Consider the following 15,938-nt stretch of genomic DNA (forward strand, 5'->3'; position numbering starts at 1 on the left):
GTAACAATTGTACTGCTATTCAAACATACAATAAACTTGTGAATTTTCAAGGTTTCATATCTACTGGAATGCAAAATCAGGTGCATAAAAACTACCACGCATGTAGGAGGTGTAAAAACAGGGTTTCAAGTCCACCTCGAGGGAGCGAAGGTGGACTCAAACTTCAATTTTTTTTCGAAATCTCTTGATCAGCCCGTGTAATGAAAGCTAGGTCCTGATACGACAGGGATTGAAACACATTCAGAATTCTGTAATTGACTGATTTGTTTTTCATCATCACTAGCCTACAGACTTGAATATCAGACCTTCAAAATTGAGTGACGCATTTCCGCATCTCACACAGGACTGCGGCAAATACGGTCCATTGCGCATGCATAAAGCGAACCGTAAGTCAGAACATGCGTATTAAAAGATACAATTGGTGAACAAAAATAGATTTTTTAAATTGATTGTTCAGTGCAAGCTCATTGCACCCGTAAATAAAGAAACGATTATAAAAGAACAAAATAGAAAAAAAAACATTCAACGGAATATTGAGAAGTTTTAGAAGCTAAAATTTGATATTGAAACCTCGTCTTAAGCACCAGTATTTAATTTTTGAAGTACCAGTCCATATAAAACTCAGACACTGCCTAAGGTAAGGCGATTAATGGTATTGAAAAACCCATAGATCAGACGATGCATTTTTTTGGTCTGTCACTGAATAGAATTTCCACCAGAACTTAATATTTATTCCAAAGACAATTCATTATGGAACAAAAATTTCAATTTGAGTTTATTTTATGTAATATATTTCCCAAATGCATAATGAAAGTACCGATGCATCAAAATTAGTATCACATAATATAAATTCCAAACGGATTTTTTGTTACATGATAAATTTTCTTTGGAATAAATATTATGGCTTCTCATTTTCATTCATGCATACATAATAAAAGAAATATTTAAAGAAAAGAATTAACTGAAAAAAAAAATACATATTTGTATGATATTTGAATTACATTGGTCTTTAGAAAAGTATATTTTGTAAAAGAACACAATGCTACTTTTATTCAAAATGGTAAAAATAATACACAAATATAAATATTTATTCTTAATGGTATATTTATTTAAAAAAGTAGAAATGTTATAGAATTTTTGCTGTGAATGGTAAAAGTATTATAGAATTTTTGTTGTGAATGGTAAAAGTATTATAGAATTTTTGTTGTGAATGGTAAAAGTATTATAGAATTTTTGTTGTGAATGGTAAAAGTGTTAATAGAATATTTCTTCTGATGTTTCGTGCGGTAATAGTGTATGATAATAAATCCACAAAAGGTGCAGTGTGAAAGTATATTAATGTTACGTTCATTCCGAATAGTGATAATATTATATATTGTTCATTTAGAATGGTAAAAATGTAATATCTTTAGAATTAGTCACAATTATTCATTTGTTTGCATGCAAACAAAATTGTAAAACAGTTTTCTCATTGAAATTTAGCTTTATATCGCAACTATAGATATTTACAAAACGTCATCAAAAGATCCATCATTTAAGAACATAAAAATCTTTTTCATATTTATCAATCTTCGCTTTACATACATGCATTGTGCACAGGTAAATACATCTAACACGTAATGAACACTCTTAATTGTCAATATGAAACCCTTGATTAATACGCCTTTCTGATTTAGATAATGATCAGCCAGGTGTAAAATTAAATGCTTATCAGGAACAACTGTTATAACATAAGTTCCTTATATTACTGGGACACATTTACTGAAGGAAAAAAATATTCCCTGACAGAAATTCTGCAGAATATATATTATTAACTTTTCCTTTTGGAATAAATATTATGAGGAACAAATATACGTTGACAGGTCTACATATGCTTAAATCTGCACTTTTGATAAAAATGCACTTTATCCTCTCACTAAAATCAACTAAATCAAACCAAATCAAGAACGATAACTCTTGCAAAGGGCTAGATTCATAAACAGCGCGCAACAACCAAATGAAAAACTAAGACTGGTTATGTGATCAGTAAATGTTTCTGAACAAGAAATAAAACTGGGTTCGGCGGGTTTTTGACAGGAACGAATTATCTTCTGTCTGATTTTTAGAAAGATTGAGCACTACTTAAATGTAGACGTTAAAGGTTTCAAAATTTTTGTGAATTATGTATATTATGCAATTTTGTATTATAAACAATGCAGGGCAAAATAAATAAGAATGCTGGATTTTGTCTGTTTTATATAGGTCCATTCATATAATACTTAAAGTAAAACTGTTGATACATGTTATCTTTATTACATGTATATTCCTTAAGGTTGCACATCAAAATTAAAATATACAAATATAACGTACGAATGCACAATCACTTGAACCCGTGTAGAGACAAAACACACAATCTCATTAAATTCAGATATCTCACTGTACACGCTATGCTATATGTAAGAGTCCTGATTTTAATCTGCAGGCCCGATGATAAAGGCAGTACATAGTAAATTTATTTCGTATTTTTGTTCTAACGTAATGTTATAATCATTAAGCGTAAGTATTTGTAAGAATCAGACAAAATGGGAAAAATCAGAAACATGCATGTCAAAAACCCACCGATCAGACAATATAATATCACTCACAGATACTTTCTCTATTTGAAAAGACTATTATTTGATCTCTGCATCACTGGCTTTGCTCAGAAATATTTCAATAGAATCTTAGAAAAAAATAGATTTTTGTCAGAGTTATCTCCCCTTGAAATGTTCATTTTCAGTGCATTTGAATGGAATCAAAACCCAATGGTCCAGCATATGAAAAATCTTTTCTGTTTTTCTTCATTCTGATGGTGCAAATAGTCAAACTACACTATCAAAATGATGTTTTTTTTCATACCATGTTTCACTCACTGCCTGATTCTTACAGATACCGACACTTGATGGAAATCTTATTACTCAGAATTTTCAGGCTAATCAACTAAATTATGAACTGATTAAATAGTTATTTCCCTTTAAAAGTTAAAAATTTTTATGTTATTTATTTCATACTTATCGCTTAAGTCACTTACAAACCAATATTTATTTTCAAAGCATAAATCTGTGATTGTGATCTTTTATATGGTTATTTTTCTTTTTTATTACAGCCGAACAGCAAAGTCGAAAATGGCGTCGTTTTAATTTTTGCAAGAATCACGTGATATAGTAATTTTCTTGCAACAAAATTGGGTATGCGCCACTTCCTGATCTAATTTAAATTAGATCTCTCATTTATTGATGTATCGGGTGTGCACACGAAGAGGGGGGTCTCCTTCTGCGCCCCCAAAAGGGACCCTCACTAGCGCCAGTAGTCCTTTTGCGCCAGTTTATTTTTCAAACTTTGTAGTTGAATTGCGTCAAAAATATAGAACCCTTTATCGTCAAAATACAGGTGAATATTGTAAATATCGAAATTAATGAAACTATGGAACATATGATCATGGACCTTTCCTTTTATCCGGACTTAGGACCGCAGGTTTCCCTGTTCTTTTAAAGTTTTTTTTCCTTTATGTGACTCGATTTTATTAATACTTGGGGATATGCCTTATGTTATTTTAGCAAGGATGGTAGATTTTTTGGGGAAAATTCAAAGTTTTGGGCTCTAAAATCTCCTCTATAAAAGCTAATGTACACATTAACATGAATGACAAAGTAAGTCTAGACCGTAGACTTACAGATACTATCATAAAGTGGGTGCAATTGATAGGCAAACTACATGAACTAAAAACCGAAAAAAATCTGAAAGAATTAACTTACAGAACAGCAATCAAGGGACAATGATGGAAAATCCGACTTTATCAAGGAAGAGCTCAACATTCAGGACCAAATCTTAAAATTTCCGTGTAGTTCACAGACTAAGAACCGAAACCTGACAAATCACCAAGAGAAATAGTAAAGGCAAGACAGGAATAGAGTATTGTAGGTGGCTATTGAAAAACTACAAGGTAATACCCAGTATGCAGTTCATGAACAATTTCCCCTGGTAACCATAAAAAGAAAACGTGAACTATTGCCCTTCATGATAGATGCACGAGAAATGGGTCACCATGCAATCACCAAAGAAGATATTTATTCTGCATTCACAGGAGACATTTTTTTCCAAGACGACCATAAAAAACAACCGACTAGTGGACAGAAACAAAAACAGACAGATGGACAGGAACGTTAACAGACAGATGGACAGGAACATTAACAGACAGATGGACAGGAACGTTAACAGACAGATGGACAGGAACAACAACTAACTGGTGGACAGAAACAACAACAGACAGATGGACAGGAACATTAACAGACAGATGGACAGGAACATTAACAGACAGATGGACAGGAACATTAACAGACAGATGGACAGAAACAACAACTGACTGGTGGACAGAAACAATAACTGACTGGTGGACAGAAACTACAATTGATTGTTGGACATAAACAACAACTGACAGGAGGACAGAAACAACAACTGACTGGTGGACAGAAACAACAACAGACAGATGGACAGAAACAACAAATAAGTGGTAGACAGAAACAACAACTGATTGGTGGACAGAAACAATAATTGACTGGTGGACAGAAACAACAACAAACAGATGGACAGAAACAAGAACTGATTGGTGGACAGAAACAATAACTGACTGGTGAACAGAAACAACAACAGACAGATAGACAGAAACAACAACTGATTGGTGGACAGAAACAACAACAGACAGATGGACAGGAACATTAACAGAAAGATGGACAGAAACAACAACTGACTGGTGGACAGAAACAATAATTGACTGGTGGACAGAAACTACATTTGATTGTTGGACATAAACAACAATTGACAGGAGGACAGAAAGAACAACTGACTGGTGGACAGAAACTACAATTGATTGTTGGACATAAACAACAGTTGACAGGAGGACAGAAAGAACAACTGACTGGTGGACAGAAACTACAATTGATTGTTGGACATAAACAACAGTTGACAGGAGGACAGAAAGAACAACTGACTGGTGGACAGAAACAACAACAGACAGATGGACAGAAACAACAACTGATTGGTGGACAGAAACAATAATTGACTGGTGGACAGAAACAACAACAAACAGATGGACAGAATCAAGAACGGATTGGTGGACAGAAACAATAACTGACTGGTGGACAGAAACTACAACAGACAGATAAACAGAAACAACAACTGATTGGTGGACAGAAACAACAACAGACAGATGGACAGAAACAACAACAGACAGATGGAAAGAAACAACAAATAACTGGTGGACAGAAACAATAACTAATTGGTGGACAGAAGCAATAACAGACAGATGGGCAAAAACAACAACAGACAGATGGGCAGAAACAACAACTGACTGGTGGACAGAAACAACAACAGACAGATGGACAGAAACAACAACAGACAGATGGACAGAAACAACAACTGACTGGTGGACAGAAAAAATAACTAATTGGTGTACAAAAACAACAACAGACAGATGGGCAGAAACAACAACTGACTGGTGGACAGAAACAATAACTGACTGGTGAACAGAAACAACAACAGACAGATAGACAGAAACAATAACTAATTGGTGGACAGAAGCAATAACAGACAGATGGGCAAAAACAACAACAGACAGATGGGCAGAAACAACAACTGACTGGTGGACAGAAACAACAACAGACAGATGGACAGAAACAACAACAGACAGATGGACAGAAACAACAACTGACTGGTGGACAGAAAAAATAACTAATTGGTGTACAAAAACAACAACAGACAGATGGGCAGAAACAACAACTGACTGGTGGACAGAAACAATAACTGACTGGTGAACAGAAACAACAACAGACAGATAGACAGAAACAACAACTGATTGGTGGACAGAAACAACAACAGACAGATGGACAGGAATATTAACAGACAGATGGACAGAAACAACAACTGACTGGTGGACAGAAACAATAACTGACTGGTGGACAGAAACAACAATTGATTGTTGGACATAAACAGCAATTGACAGGAGGACAGAAACAACAACTGACTGGTGGACAGAAACAACAACTGACTAGTGGACAGAAACAACAACAGACAGATGGACAGAAACAACAAATAACTGGTAGACAGAAACAACTACTGATTGGTGGACAGAAACAATAACTGACTGGTGAACAGAAACAACAACTGATTGGTGGACATAAACAACAACAGACAGATGGACAGAAACAACAACAGACGGACAGACAGAACCAACAACAGACAGATGGACAGAAACAACAACAGACGGATGGACAGAAACAACAACAGACGGATGGACAGAAACAACAACAGACGGATGGACAGAAACAACAACAGACGGACAGACAGAACCAACAACAGACAGATGGACAGAAACAACAACAGACGGATGGACAGAACAGCAACTAACTGGTGGACAGAAACAACAACTGACTGGTGGACAAAAACAACAATTAACTGGTGGACAGAAACAACAACTGACTGGTGGATATAAACAACAACAGATGTTTAGACAGCAACAAGAACAGACAGATGGACAGAGACAAAACTGACCGGTGTAAAGCAACAAACACAGACTGGTGGTTAAGTGTAGGGCAATTTTACAAGAGGACAGTCTAGTTTTTGCAACCAGTATAATGCAGATAAAAATAAACATGAAAAAGGTGAACTTGAAAAAAAAAGAGATTTTAAAAACAAAACAGAAAAACATCTTTAAGAAAATCTGGAAGTATTGCAATTATGTATAATATATAGGTGTATATGAAAAAATCATTTATTTGATTAAAACCTGGCAGTCAGTTTGTAAAATGGGTAATATAGAATGATGAGATTGAACATGATCAGAATTACTGGAATGATTGAAAACATGTGATATGCTTTATTCATTATTAGGAGATTTTAATGCCAAAACATTTCATTACCCCTGATGTGACAATTATTGACCTATTGAATTTGGATAGGGATCAGACATTATTCCTCATACTGAGGATTATAAATATCATTCCTTTCTATCCGACTGAAAAGAGTCAATTAATATTCCTGTAAGCTAAATACATATGGATACAAATTTAGAGGCTGAGATAACCTCCTGTGCACCCCCACTCACCAACCAAAATGTGATTTTCTGCTACCCTTTTACGAATCTTTTTGTCGCCAAAAACGCAAAAATGCATTTTTTTACGTTTTTTTATTCTTCGAACTTCGTCTTTCTATAAAACGAAGTAAATTGACATATATATAGGTTTCAACATATAGCCCAATGTCTCAACTTCACAATTATATCAAGAAAGTTGCGGTAACACTTAGGGTTTTGGAGTAAAATGAAAAAATCCCACTGATAAATCACTTAAATTGACAATTTTTTTTCAATAGCAAAACCCCTATACCGTTTATGCTTCAGTAAAAAATTGCTTGCTTGGTATTTTCTGTTCAGTATTATCACAATAATACTTCTGATGTTCTTTTGGTGACTTGTGGCCATTTCCGTAGTCGGAATTTATCAAAAAATGCCCCCAAAATGGATTTTCAATTTTCCCGTAAAAAGTCACATAAATTCGACTCTACAAGTTACTACTCAACTAAAACGTCTTAAATTTTGTATCATTTTCTACATGAATAAACCACGAAAAAATAATTTACAAGAAAGAATCTTAAAAAATTACCCCATCCATAAAAAAAACTGGCATCAGTATCAAACAGAATTCTCATTCAAAGCACACCGACACTGTAAAACTTATGTTTTAGGCAATCATAATTTAGATAATGATGTACCCAACATATCTGATCAATTTAGGCACTTAGATCTTCTTTTTGGATTTAAAATTACTATGAAATCGGAAAAAAGGGAATTTTCAGAATTAATTTCTTTTATATCACCCGTTTTTGTCCTTTCCCCCATAAATACCGTAGTGAAGACAAGTTTTTGTGTGATATTGTACATTTGTATAGTATCTTAGCTTTCAAATAAGCCTTAATCATACAGTATATACTAGAACTTTTTCAAGTCAATTTAGTTGAAAAGTAGCCACTCCTACCAATGAAAAAATGCCTCAACATGAAGCAAAATGTCCAATTTTAGCTTATAAACGGTGCACAATAGACATGTTGGGTACTATTGATTTAATTATCGATGTTTGCAATATATCAGCTCATTTTAGGTGCATATTTTTGCAGTTTCAATGTGACAATAATAAGTTCTTCATAAAAAGGGGAATTTCCTGATTTCATATTTTCTTCCATTTTACTGGTAATTGGCATTTTTTTTTTCAATTATCCGTACTTCAAACAAGTTTTTATTTTTAAACACAGTAGCTTTCTAACGTGTCTAAGTTATAAATATTTGAACTTTTGAAGTCCAGTTGGGTGAATAATTACCACCCCAACCAATTAAAAAAATACCTCAACATGAACCCAAATGTTAATTTTAGCATATAATCGGTGTAAAAAAGACATACTGGGTACTAGTGTTTTAACTATCGAAGTATGTAACATATCTGCTCATTTTAGGCGAGCATGAGCATTTGTCAGTTTCAGTGTGACAAAAATAGTTTTTTTTTATGAAAAGGGGAATTTTCGGTATTTCATATATTTTCTATTTGTTCAAGTACCCTACTTCAAACAAGCTTTTGTATATTTTATATAGCGTCTTAGCTTACTAATAAGCCAATTTAATGTATTCCATACCCTATAGGCGAAAGAATACTAAAAAAAACCCCGAAAATTATAGTTTTCAGTAAAAGGAAATAAAGATGAGAACACCCATAAAGTTGTACGGAGTAGAATTAGAAACTGTAGATTGTTATTCTTATTTAGTTTGATTGTTTGTTTGTTGGGGTTTTATGCCCGAGAAACAATATTTCAGCTATATTCAGGCGATGAACATGAAGTGGATGATAAAATGAACATGAAATAATAATGAAATGAAAAATGGGATGGGACACAAGGATAATGGGGTCGACAAATTTTGATTGCCACTGGAAATAGGGAGAGGTGGGCACGGTCGGGCAATTTAGCCTTCTGTGGCGGAGCCCTATGGTTCCTACTCCGATAGAATACCTGTATATGTTTTGTTTTGAATATAATTTTTGCACGCGTGGTTCCGGATGTCAAAAGAATAGGCCCGCATTGTTGCTCAGAACCCTGGCCGGTGACTAGGGCGCTCTGCCTACAGAGCAGCTGTGTCGTCTGCTCCAGGTGGTGGAATGGGGTAACCCTGGCATGTTACATGTACATGTATATGCTGGAGTAGTCCGAATTTCCTCTGACCCTGCAACCCTCATCTTCTTTTCTTGGATGTCCAAATAAAAAAGATGAGGGTTGCAGGGTCAGAGGAAATTCGGACTAATGCTGGAGTCATCAGGCCATAATACGGAAAACCTTACCGCAAGCCATAGTGGTGCACTGTGTTGGGAAAGATGCCACGTTCCTCGCACGATAAAGAACCCTTCTGTGGTATTCTTCCAGGAACCACAGGGCTCCGCCACAGGAGGCTAAATTGCCCGACCCTACCCACCTCTCCATATTTCCAGTGGCAATCAAAATTTGCAGACCCCATTATCATTGTGTCCCATTCCATTATTTATCATCATCATTCCATGTCCATTGTATCATCCATCTCATGTTCTCGCCTGAATATAGCTGAGATATAGCTGCTCGGGCATTAAACCCCAACAATCAATCAATCATTGAATATAATTAACTTTTTATAATTCGTAGTTATCTTTCTTGTCCTACAGGTGTGTTATTTAATGTTAGTGTCATAATTCAGGACAACATTTAGAATAGTTTTAAAGCTTGTTTCCTGATACACATTGTCTCTTCGAGGTAAGATATTGTTAGAAAAAATAAGTTCCCACTGAAGTTTATACGTAGCGAGGTTTTTGATGCGTGCATGGAGCGCTAAAAAAAATTAGGAGCTCACCATTAGCCAAATTAGCCAAATACACAGAAAGTTATTTTTTTATCAGGGGTTTTCCCAGTCCAGGTACGTATATTACATTTTAGAATAATCTAGTCCACTTTAAAAAATCTTGCTCATGCATATACCTAACTATCGTTTTGATATTCGTTAAAAGATTCACATATTTCTCTCCGAACATCATGATACACGTAACACGTACCTGAAAAGGGGGTGTACTTTATGTAGGAAAATGTTAATTAAATACAGTAATGTTAAAGAAACGTTGAAATCATGCTTCGATAATCGTCCCATGGTACTACTTATAAATGCGTTAAAAAGAATTGTTTTCTGCTGGGTTTCAGGCAGATGTTTGGGGATAAGTCTGTGCTTGAGGTTCCAGTCGCTACCAGGAAGTAAGCCTTACTTCATATCAAATCAGTTCTTGTCATCATAACAAGTTTTAACGACTTGTATTTTGTATGCAGGACAATGTTATGTGTATTTTGTGTGAATCATGATTGTGTGTTCTGTCAACCATGCCTCATATGGAGCCCTTTAATTTGGAAGTAAAATCTCTTCTTCTACTTCTCCTTCTTATAATGGCATAGGGGATCGTGAATTATTTTAGTAACAAGACATTGCCGGAAGCATCCCAACACAACAGGTAGTAATTTACGTGGCTGGAGGCATCCCATCACAACAAGTCGCGTTGACATGTAAGTTGTTACTAAAGATAATTTACCGAGCCCTATGATATTTGTTGCTCTTTTCTCTATCAATTTATTGGTAGGTTGTTGGTATGGGGGATTATGTGGTATTTTAATGGAATAAAATTTACTTGAATCGTCACTCGTATGATGTAGACCCTTCAGCCAAGAATGGGCGTTTTGAGACCGACCAGACTGAGTTTTGATGAGAGTATATAAATCGGTACATTCTGTTTCAATAAAAAAAAGGAAAGAATGTAGATACTACTATTTTGAAAGTAACTACATGTATGCATATATGTAAGGCTCTGGTCGAATTATAATTAAAATAACTAGGATCAAAAGCGTATCCAGGAATAATGATATTGGGGGTGCAGGTTGTTAGTTGCTCATTTTGCCCATATTTCACACGAAATTAATAAAATTTTCAATTGAAGGGTTCGACCCCTCCCCTTTGGATATGCCTTTGGATGATCTTTTGTCCTATCATAGAAAGATTTGTGTTGAGCAACACACGTTCAGTACGAACATTACATCGAAAAGAAAAATTATAATGATTTAAAGATCGCTGAATGTACAATAACTATTATAGTCATAACCATGCTCCTACACCCAACATGTCGTTGATAATACTCCATCTCTGAAGGAGGGATATGCTGTTCTACCCTCGTCCATCTGTCCATCACATTTGTTTTCGTAACAGTTGTCTTAGCAAGTATATAATAACTTTACTATTTTTTTTTTGCATAATTTAATCTTATTTAGATATGCCGTACCATGGGATTTGATTTCAGAATTGTTTTCCGACTCGGTTTATATTTTGTGATTATATTTTTTTGTAAGTTTTTTTTCTGCTCATGTCACAATCTCTAAACTTTTTGTGTAGGCCTTTTTTTGGATTCAATTTGTGCACAACTTCGGTTGGCCAACCCCAGTTTATATAATTGTGATCACACACTAACTTTCGGTGCTGGTGTATCACAAGTAAGCATCGGCATACAGATTTCTTGTGAATAATCAGATTATATTACGGTCGCGCTCTAATGAATTTTCATTTTAGACCTGCATTCGTCTCAACTTACATAAGTGGCTTCAATCAAATGCTATAGAAATGTCAGGAGAAGCTGCCAAGGGGGATAAGTGGGAGTTGTACTATCACCATTTTCTCAATGGGAGATCAGCATACATCCGCCTGATATTTGAAGAACTTGGTATTCCATATGAGGATATGGTCAAATCTAAAGAAGATATAATGAAATTCTTCTACTCAGATGAGAAACTTGCTAATGCAGGTTTTCCCGTTTTGCATCCACCCGTAGTTAAAAATGGTAAGTCCAAGATTTTTAACAAATATGATTATTTTTACTTTTGGTTATTATTGGCTACAATTTTTGGAGATGTACGGGAAAACTGTAAAGCTTTGCATCAAAGGTCAGGAGACAGGACTGACACTAAAATGAAGCCATGATAGATTGCAGTTTAAATTCTTTGTGTCGAATTTCCATCCTCGTTATGATCAGTCGTTTGGCTAGTTTAGTCGGATAATGTATTAAATATAGTTCATTAAGCTAAGCCTTTTTTCTTCGGGACTTTGTTTTTTTTTTTTAAAGGACAACCCATAAAGCTGACCACATTAACCGTATATCTTGATAAATCGGGTTATTATACTCTTTATACCTCGCAATCCGCCTCGGCAATACGGATATTGCCATTTTATAGTAGCTGAATCAACGACCTGCTGCGCATAAGACCAGCACATCATCAACGGACTTTCTGGTCGTAGCAATCGCGGTCCTCTGCATGTGGCATGGGTAAAAAAAGCAATCAGCCATGTTAAAGGAACAAACAAAGAATCAGTAATTATATACTAAGTATGTACATTCGATATATTAAATCGACTTTGCATTGTAGGAGATTTTCAGCTCGGACAGACGGCTGTTGTATGCAGATACCTGGGAGAAAAGTATGGACTAGTTCCGGAGAAAGATGAAGACAAATGGCACGCAGAAATGCTTAATGCAGAGATTCACGACTATTTAGGACAAGGTTTGTTGCAAATTTCCAACTGATCTTCTTGTAATCTTAATGTATTTTTCCAAGTATGGATGACTATAAAAAGAAAACTTCAAAATGACGCACTATTTCTATTTTAGGTCGACTTGTGTTTCATGGGAAAGCCCATACAGCCTCATACTTTACTCAACAGGAGGAAACTAAACCCTACATTGAATGGTTTGCAAAAGAGCGTATCCCCAAATATCTCAAGTACTTCGAATCTGTACTGAAACACAACAATGGCGGACAAGGGTGAGATATGTTACTTTTTTGCTTAAGGGGGTTTGACTTTTAGTAAGTATTTGGTCAACATACGAAATGTGTGACGGGCGGAGATCTTTTAGGGAAGGCGAAGCCCTTTTTTTTACGGGAAAGGGGGAGGGTAAATTCGTGTTTCATTTTGTTTCAGATTAATTATGAGACCTATATAGAAAAGCTCAAAACAATACAATAAGTGCAGTCCATACTGGGATAAAATTCTTGCTAGATTTTGTTTAAGATAATAAATTCGAGTTAAATTATGAGACGTGTATATCTGTATTGAAAATCAAATTAGTAATACAACTAAATTCCCCTCCTCCCCCCAAAAAAACCCAAAATGGATGATATCTGCGATACTACATTCTTTGTAGCCAATTATAAAAAAATAACTATTACCTCATAACTCAGGACTACATATTGTTGGATATTTGAGGTGACGGTGGAATAACTTTCGTAGATGCTAGTTACACTTAAAAGTTCTAAGCTTGCAAAAATGTAACAAATTCTGAATAAGCTTATTCTCAAACTTCTGCTGAAAAAAAACTGTATTGTATGGTTATGGCTCCTTAGCATCAAAGCCCCAAAAATATTTCGTGAAGAAGAACTGAATTTGGTGATTTGAAAAATGTCAGATAATTATGAAAGCCTGGCTGCATCCGTAAGTAATACGAAACGAATCTGTGCCTCTGTGTGGAGTTTGCTTAGCAATATACTTACAATAGAACGTTAGTTTCCTATTCGAGTGCACCTGATTATCTTTTTGAAATGCTTACATTGCACATGTAAAGTACATGTATCTGCAAGGAGATATCAATAACAATGTACATGTACATCATGATTTACAGGTTTTGTTTTTTTTCAGTTTTCTGTTCGGTGACAAATTAACGTATGTCGATCTTGCAATGTACTGGGTTTTAAAGGCAACAGAAGCGAGCTTTTGCGAGCCTTGGAAAAATGCTGACTATTGCCCACTATTGAAGGCTTTCAGAGACCGGATAGAACAAAGACCAAACATTTCTGCTTATCTCAAATCAGAAAGGTTTAGACCTTTGGAAAACAACAGCATGATGTGAACATTAATTGTTAAGTGCAGTTTGACTAGGGTACATGTATTCTTGCTGAGCATTGCTTCGTAGCCAATGTTAATATTTAAGTACAGCTCTGCCTTAAAACCAGGCACATGCTTGTAATGGATGATTCATGCATTTCTTAATTCCAAATATTTTTTTATTGCAAATCCTGCTGTAGGCCACTTAGAGAAACTGTATTAGGAAAAAAAGTGCTAATAAAAGTAGTCCACTGGAGATATTAAAATTTAAAATTTGGTTATGTTCTACAACGGAAAAAGTATGTGAAAATTTCCCGCCAGCATTTTACACTATAACCAGTCAAAAAATATTTTTCGAAAAGTAGCAGATCGATTCAAGGACATGGACATTAGAAGAGTTGTTTTTACGACCCAACAAATGTATTTATACAGTTTCATTGATTATCTTAAGATGTGATAAATCACCCCCTGACTGGTTTTTAGGCAAAACCATACTTAAGAAATGGCGTTCAGGTATGGATCTGGGATTTCAGGCTGAAGGCGCGTGAATAAAATTAAATGTCGAGGAAAGCGAGTTAAGGAAATTTTGGCAGATATATAGAATTTTGGAAAAATCAAGATTTCATGCACAAATGTTTGTGTTCCCAATTTTAGGAACGTTTGCTTTCTAATGTGATTGAGTTTATGTACATACAATATCTAGTTAAGTTAAATGAAGCTATGTAATAATAAATAAACTTTAAATGTGAACGAGGCTTGTGGAATTGTGATGTGTATAACTTTATCACATTTTTGTGCCATTTTTAATATCAATGTCTTCTGACTTTGATACTGCATGCTGTCCGTCTGTCTGTTCCTATGTTATATTGTACCACAAAAACGATTTAAGGTATTTAAAAAAATGTTAGTCTTAAAGAATTGTATGTTCTTAATTTTTTTTCTATGTTGAATTTAATGACTTTAGTAAGCTGTCTTCGTAAGAATCATGCAAAATCTGAAAAATGTGATACACCCCAAGAAAAAGTACATATTTTTATTTTTTCAATTAAGTTGTTTTGTGGGTCTATATTACGAAAGGTGTAATTATTCATTCAAATCTGTCTGCTCTTAGGAGATAATCAACATTGAAAATCCAATAAATTCTTTTGTATTTGAGTGTCATTTACAGAGTTATCTCCCTTACTTTTGAATTCTACAGTGCATTCTATTGCATTCTATACAATTTTTATCTATACAATTTTTATCTCCTATGAACACGGGTTATATGAAAAACCAAATGTTAATTTCTGTTTACTAAAGCATTTTAAACAAGATATCAAAAATAAAAATATGTAGGCTTTCCAACCATATGTCACATTTTGCATGATTCGTAGCTGGAGTACTACTTAAATACTTTAAAAAAAGGTGTGTTTTGACGTACATTTGTACAGTAAAACTTGTCTGATTTGAACCCTTTTGAACTGAGAGATTATTTAGTAAAGAGTGGTGATTCCAAAAATATAGAAACTAATATAAAGGAATTTGAGCTGATGTCTATGTTACACAAAGTCAAGTTTATATAGGTTTCACAGTAGTTGTTCAGTAACCTTGACATTTACGTGAAGTTTCATTTACGTTCGGACTGTAATAGTCTTGTTTACATGTGGCAATATGCATTCAAGTAGATATGCCATTATTTAGTATTAAAATAAAGTTTCTATTTGCAGTCATTCGGGCAAAAATGAACAAAATTTAAGAAACAGACGTTAAAATTAAAAAAAAAAAACATAAAAACGAAAACGGAAATAAAAGTGTACAAACGGACATTAAAAAGTTAGAAACAGTTATAATTTAAAAAAAAAAACAAACAAACATCGCAAGCGAAAACAGACAGCAATTTCGGAAACAGATAATAAAAATAGAAAATTAATGTCAAAATCGTTAACAGACATTCAATACGAAAACAGACATCAAATTA

The 15,938-nt window shown here is 34.6% G+C and overlaps 1 protein-coding gene across 4 annotated transcripts; it reads left to right on the plus strand.

Moving 5' to 3' along the window:
• The first annotated feature begins 9,707 nt into the window (after nt 1-9,707).
• On the plus strand, nt 9,708-14,731 carry LOC148602904 (glutathione S-transferase-like). Of its 4 annotated transcripts, none has more exons than XM_088552601.1 (5): nt 9,708-9,834; nt 11,678-11,945; nt 12,529-12,663; nt 12,771-12,924; nt 13,796-14,731. In XM_088552601.1, exons 2-5 carry the CDS (start codon nt 11,729-11,731, stop codon nt 14,004-14,006), a joined length of 717 nt encoding a protein of 238 aa, XP_088408727.1. In that variant the 5' UTR covers nt 9,708-9,834; nt 11,678-11,728; the 3' UTR covers nt 14,007-14,731. The 4 variants fall into 4 exon arrangements, with proteins under 4 accessions (XP_088408727.1, XP_088408730.1, XP_088408729.1 ...); XM_088552604.1 differs by lacking the exon at nt 9,708-9,834 and adding an exon at nt 9,879-9,994; XM_088552603.1 differs by lacking the exon at nt 9,708-9,834 and adding an exon at nt 10,301-10,323.
• The last annotated feature ends 1,207 nt before the right edge of the window (nt 14,732-15,938 follow it).

The sequence above is a fragment of the Perna viridis genome, chromosome 11 (assembly GCF_037379345.1).
Source record: "Perna viridis isolate PV_CMFRI_1.1 ecotype Kerala chromosome 11, ASM3737934v1, whole genome shotgun sequence".
Classification (NCBI taxonomy): Eukaryota; Metazoa; Mollusca; class Bivalvia; order Mytilida; family Mytilidae; genus Perna; species Perna viridis.

Coding starts and splice junctions, on each gene's coding strand:
- LOC148602904 (XM_088552601.1), top strand. CDS start 11,729: ATGTCAGGAGAAGCTGCCAAGGGGGATAAGTGGGAGTTGTACTATCAC. Junction 12,664..12,770: donor TCACGACTATTTAGGACAAG/GTTTGTTGCAAA, acceptor TTTCTATTTTAG/GTCGACTTGTGTTTCATGGG. Junction 12,925..13,795: donor CACAACAATGGCGGACAAGG/GTGAGATATGTT, acceptor GTTTTTTTTCAG/TTTTCTGTTCGGTGACAAAT.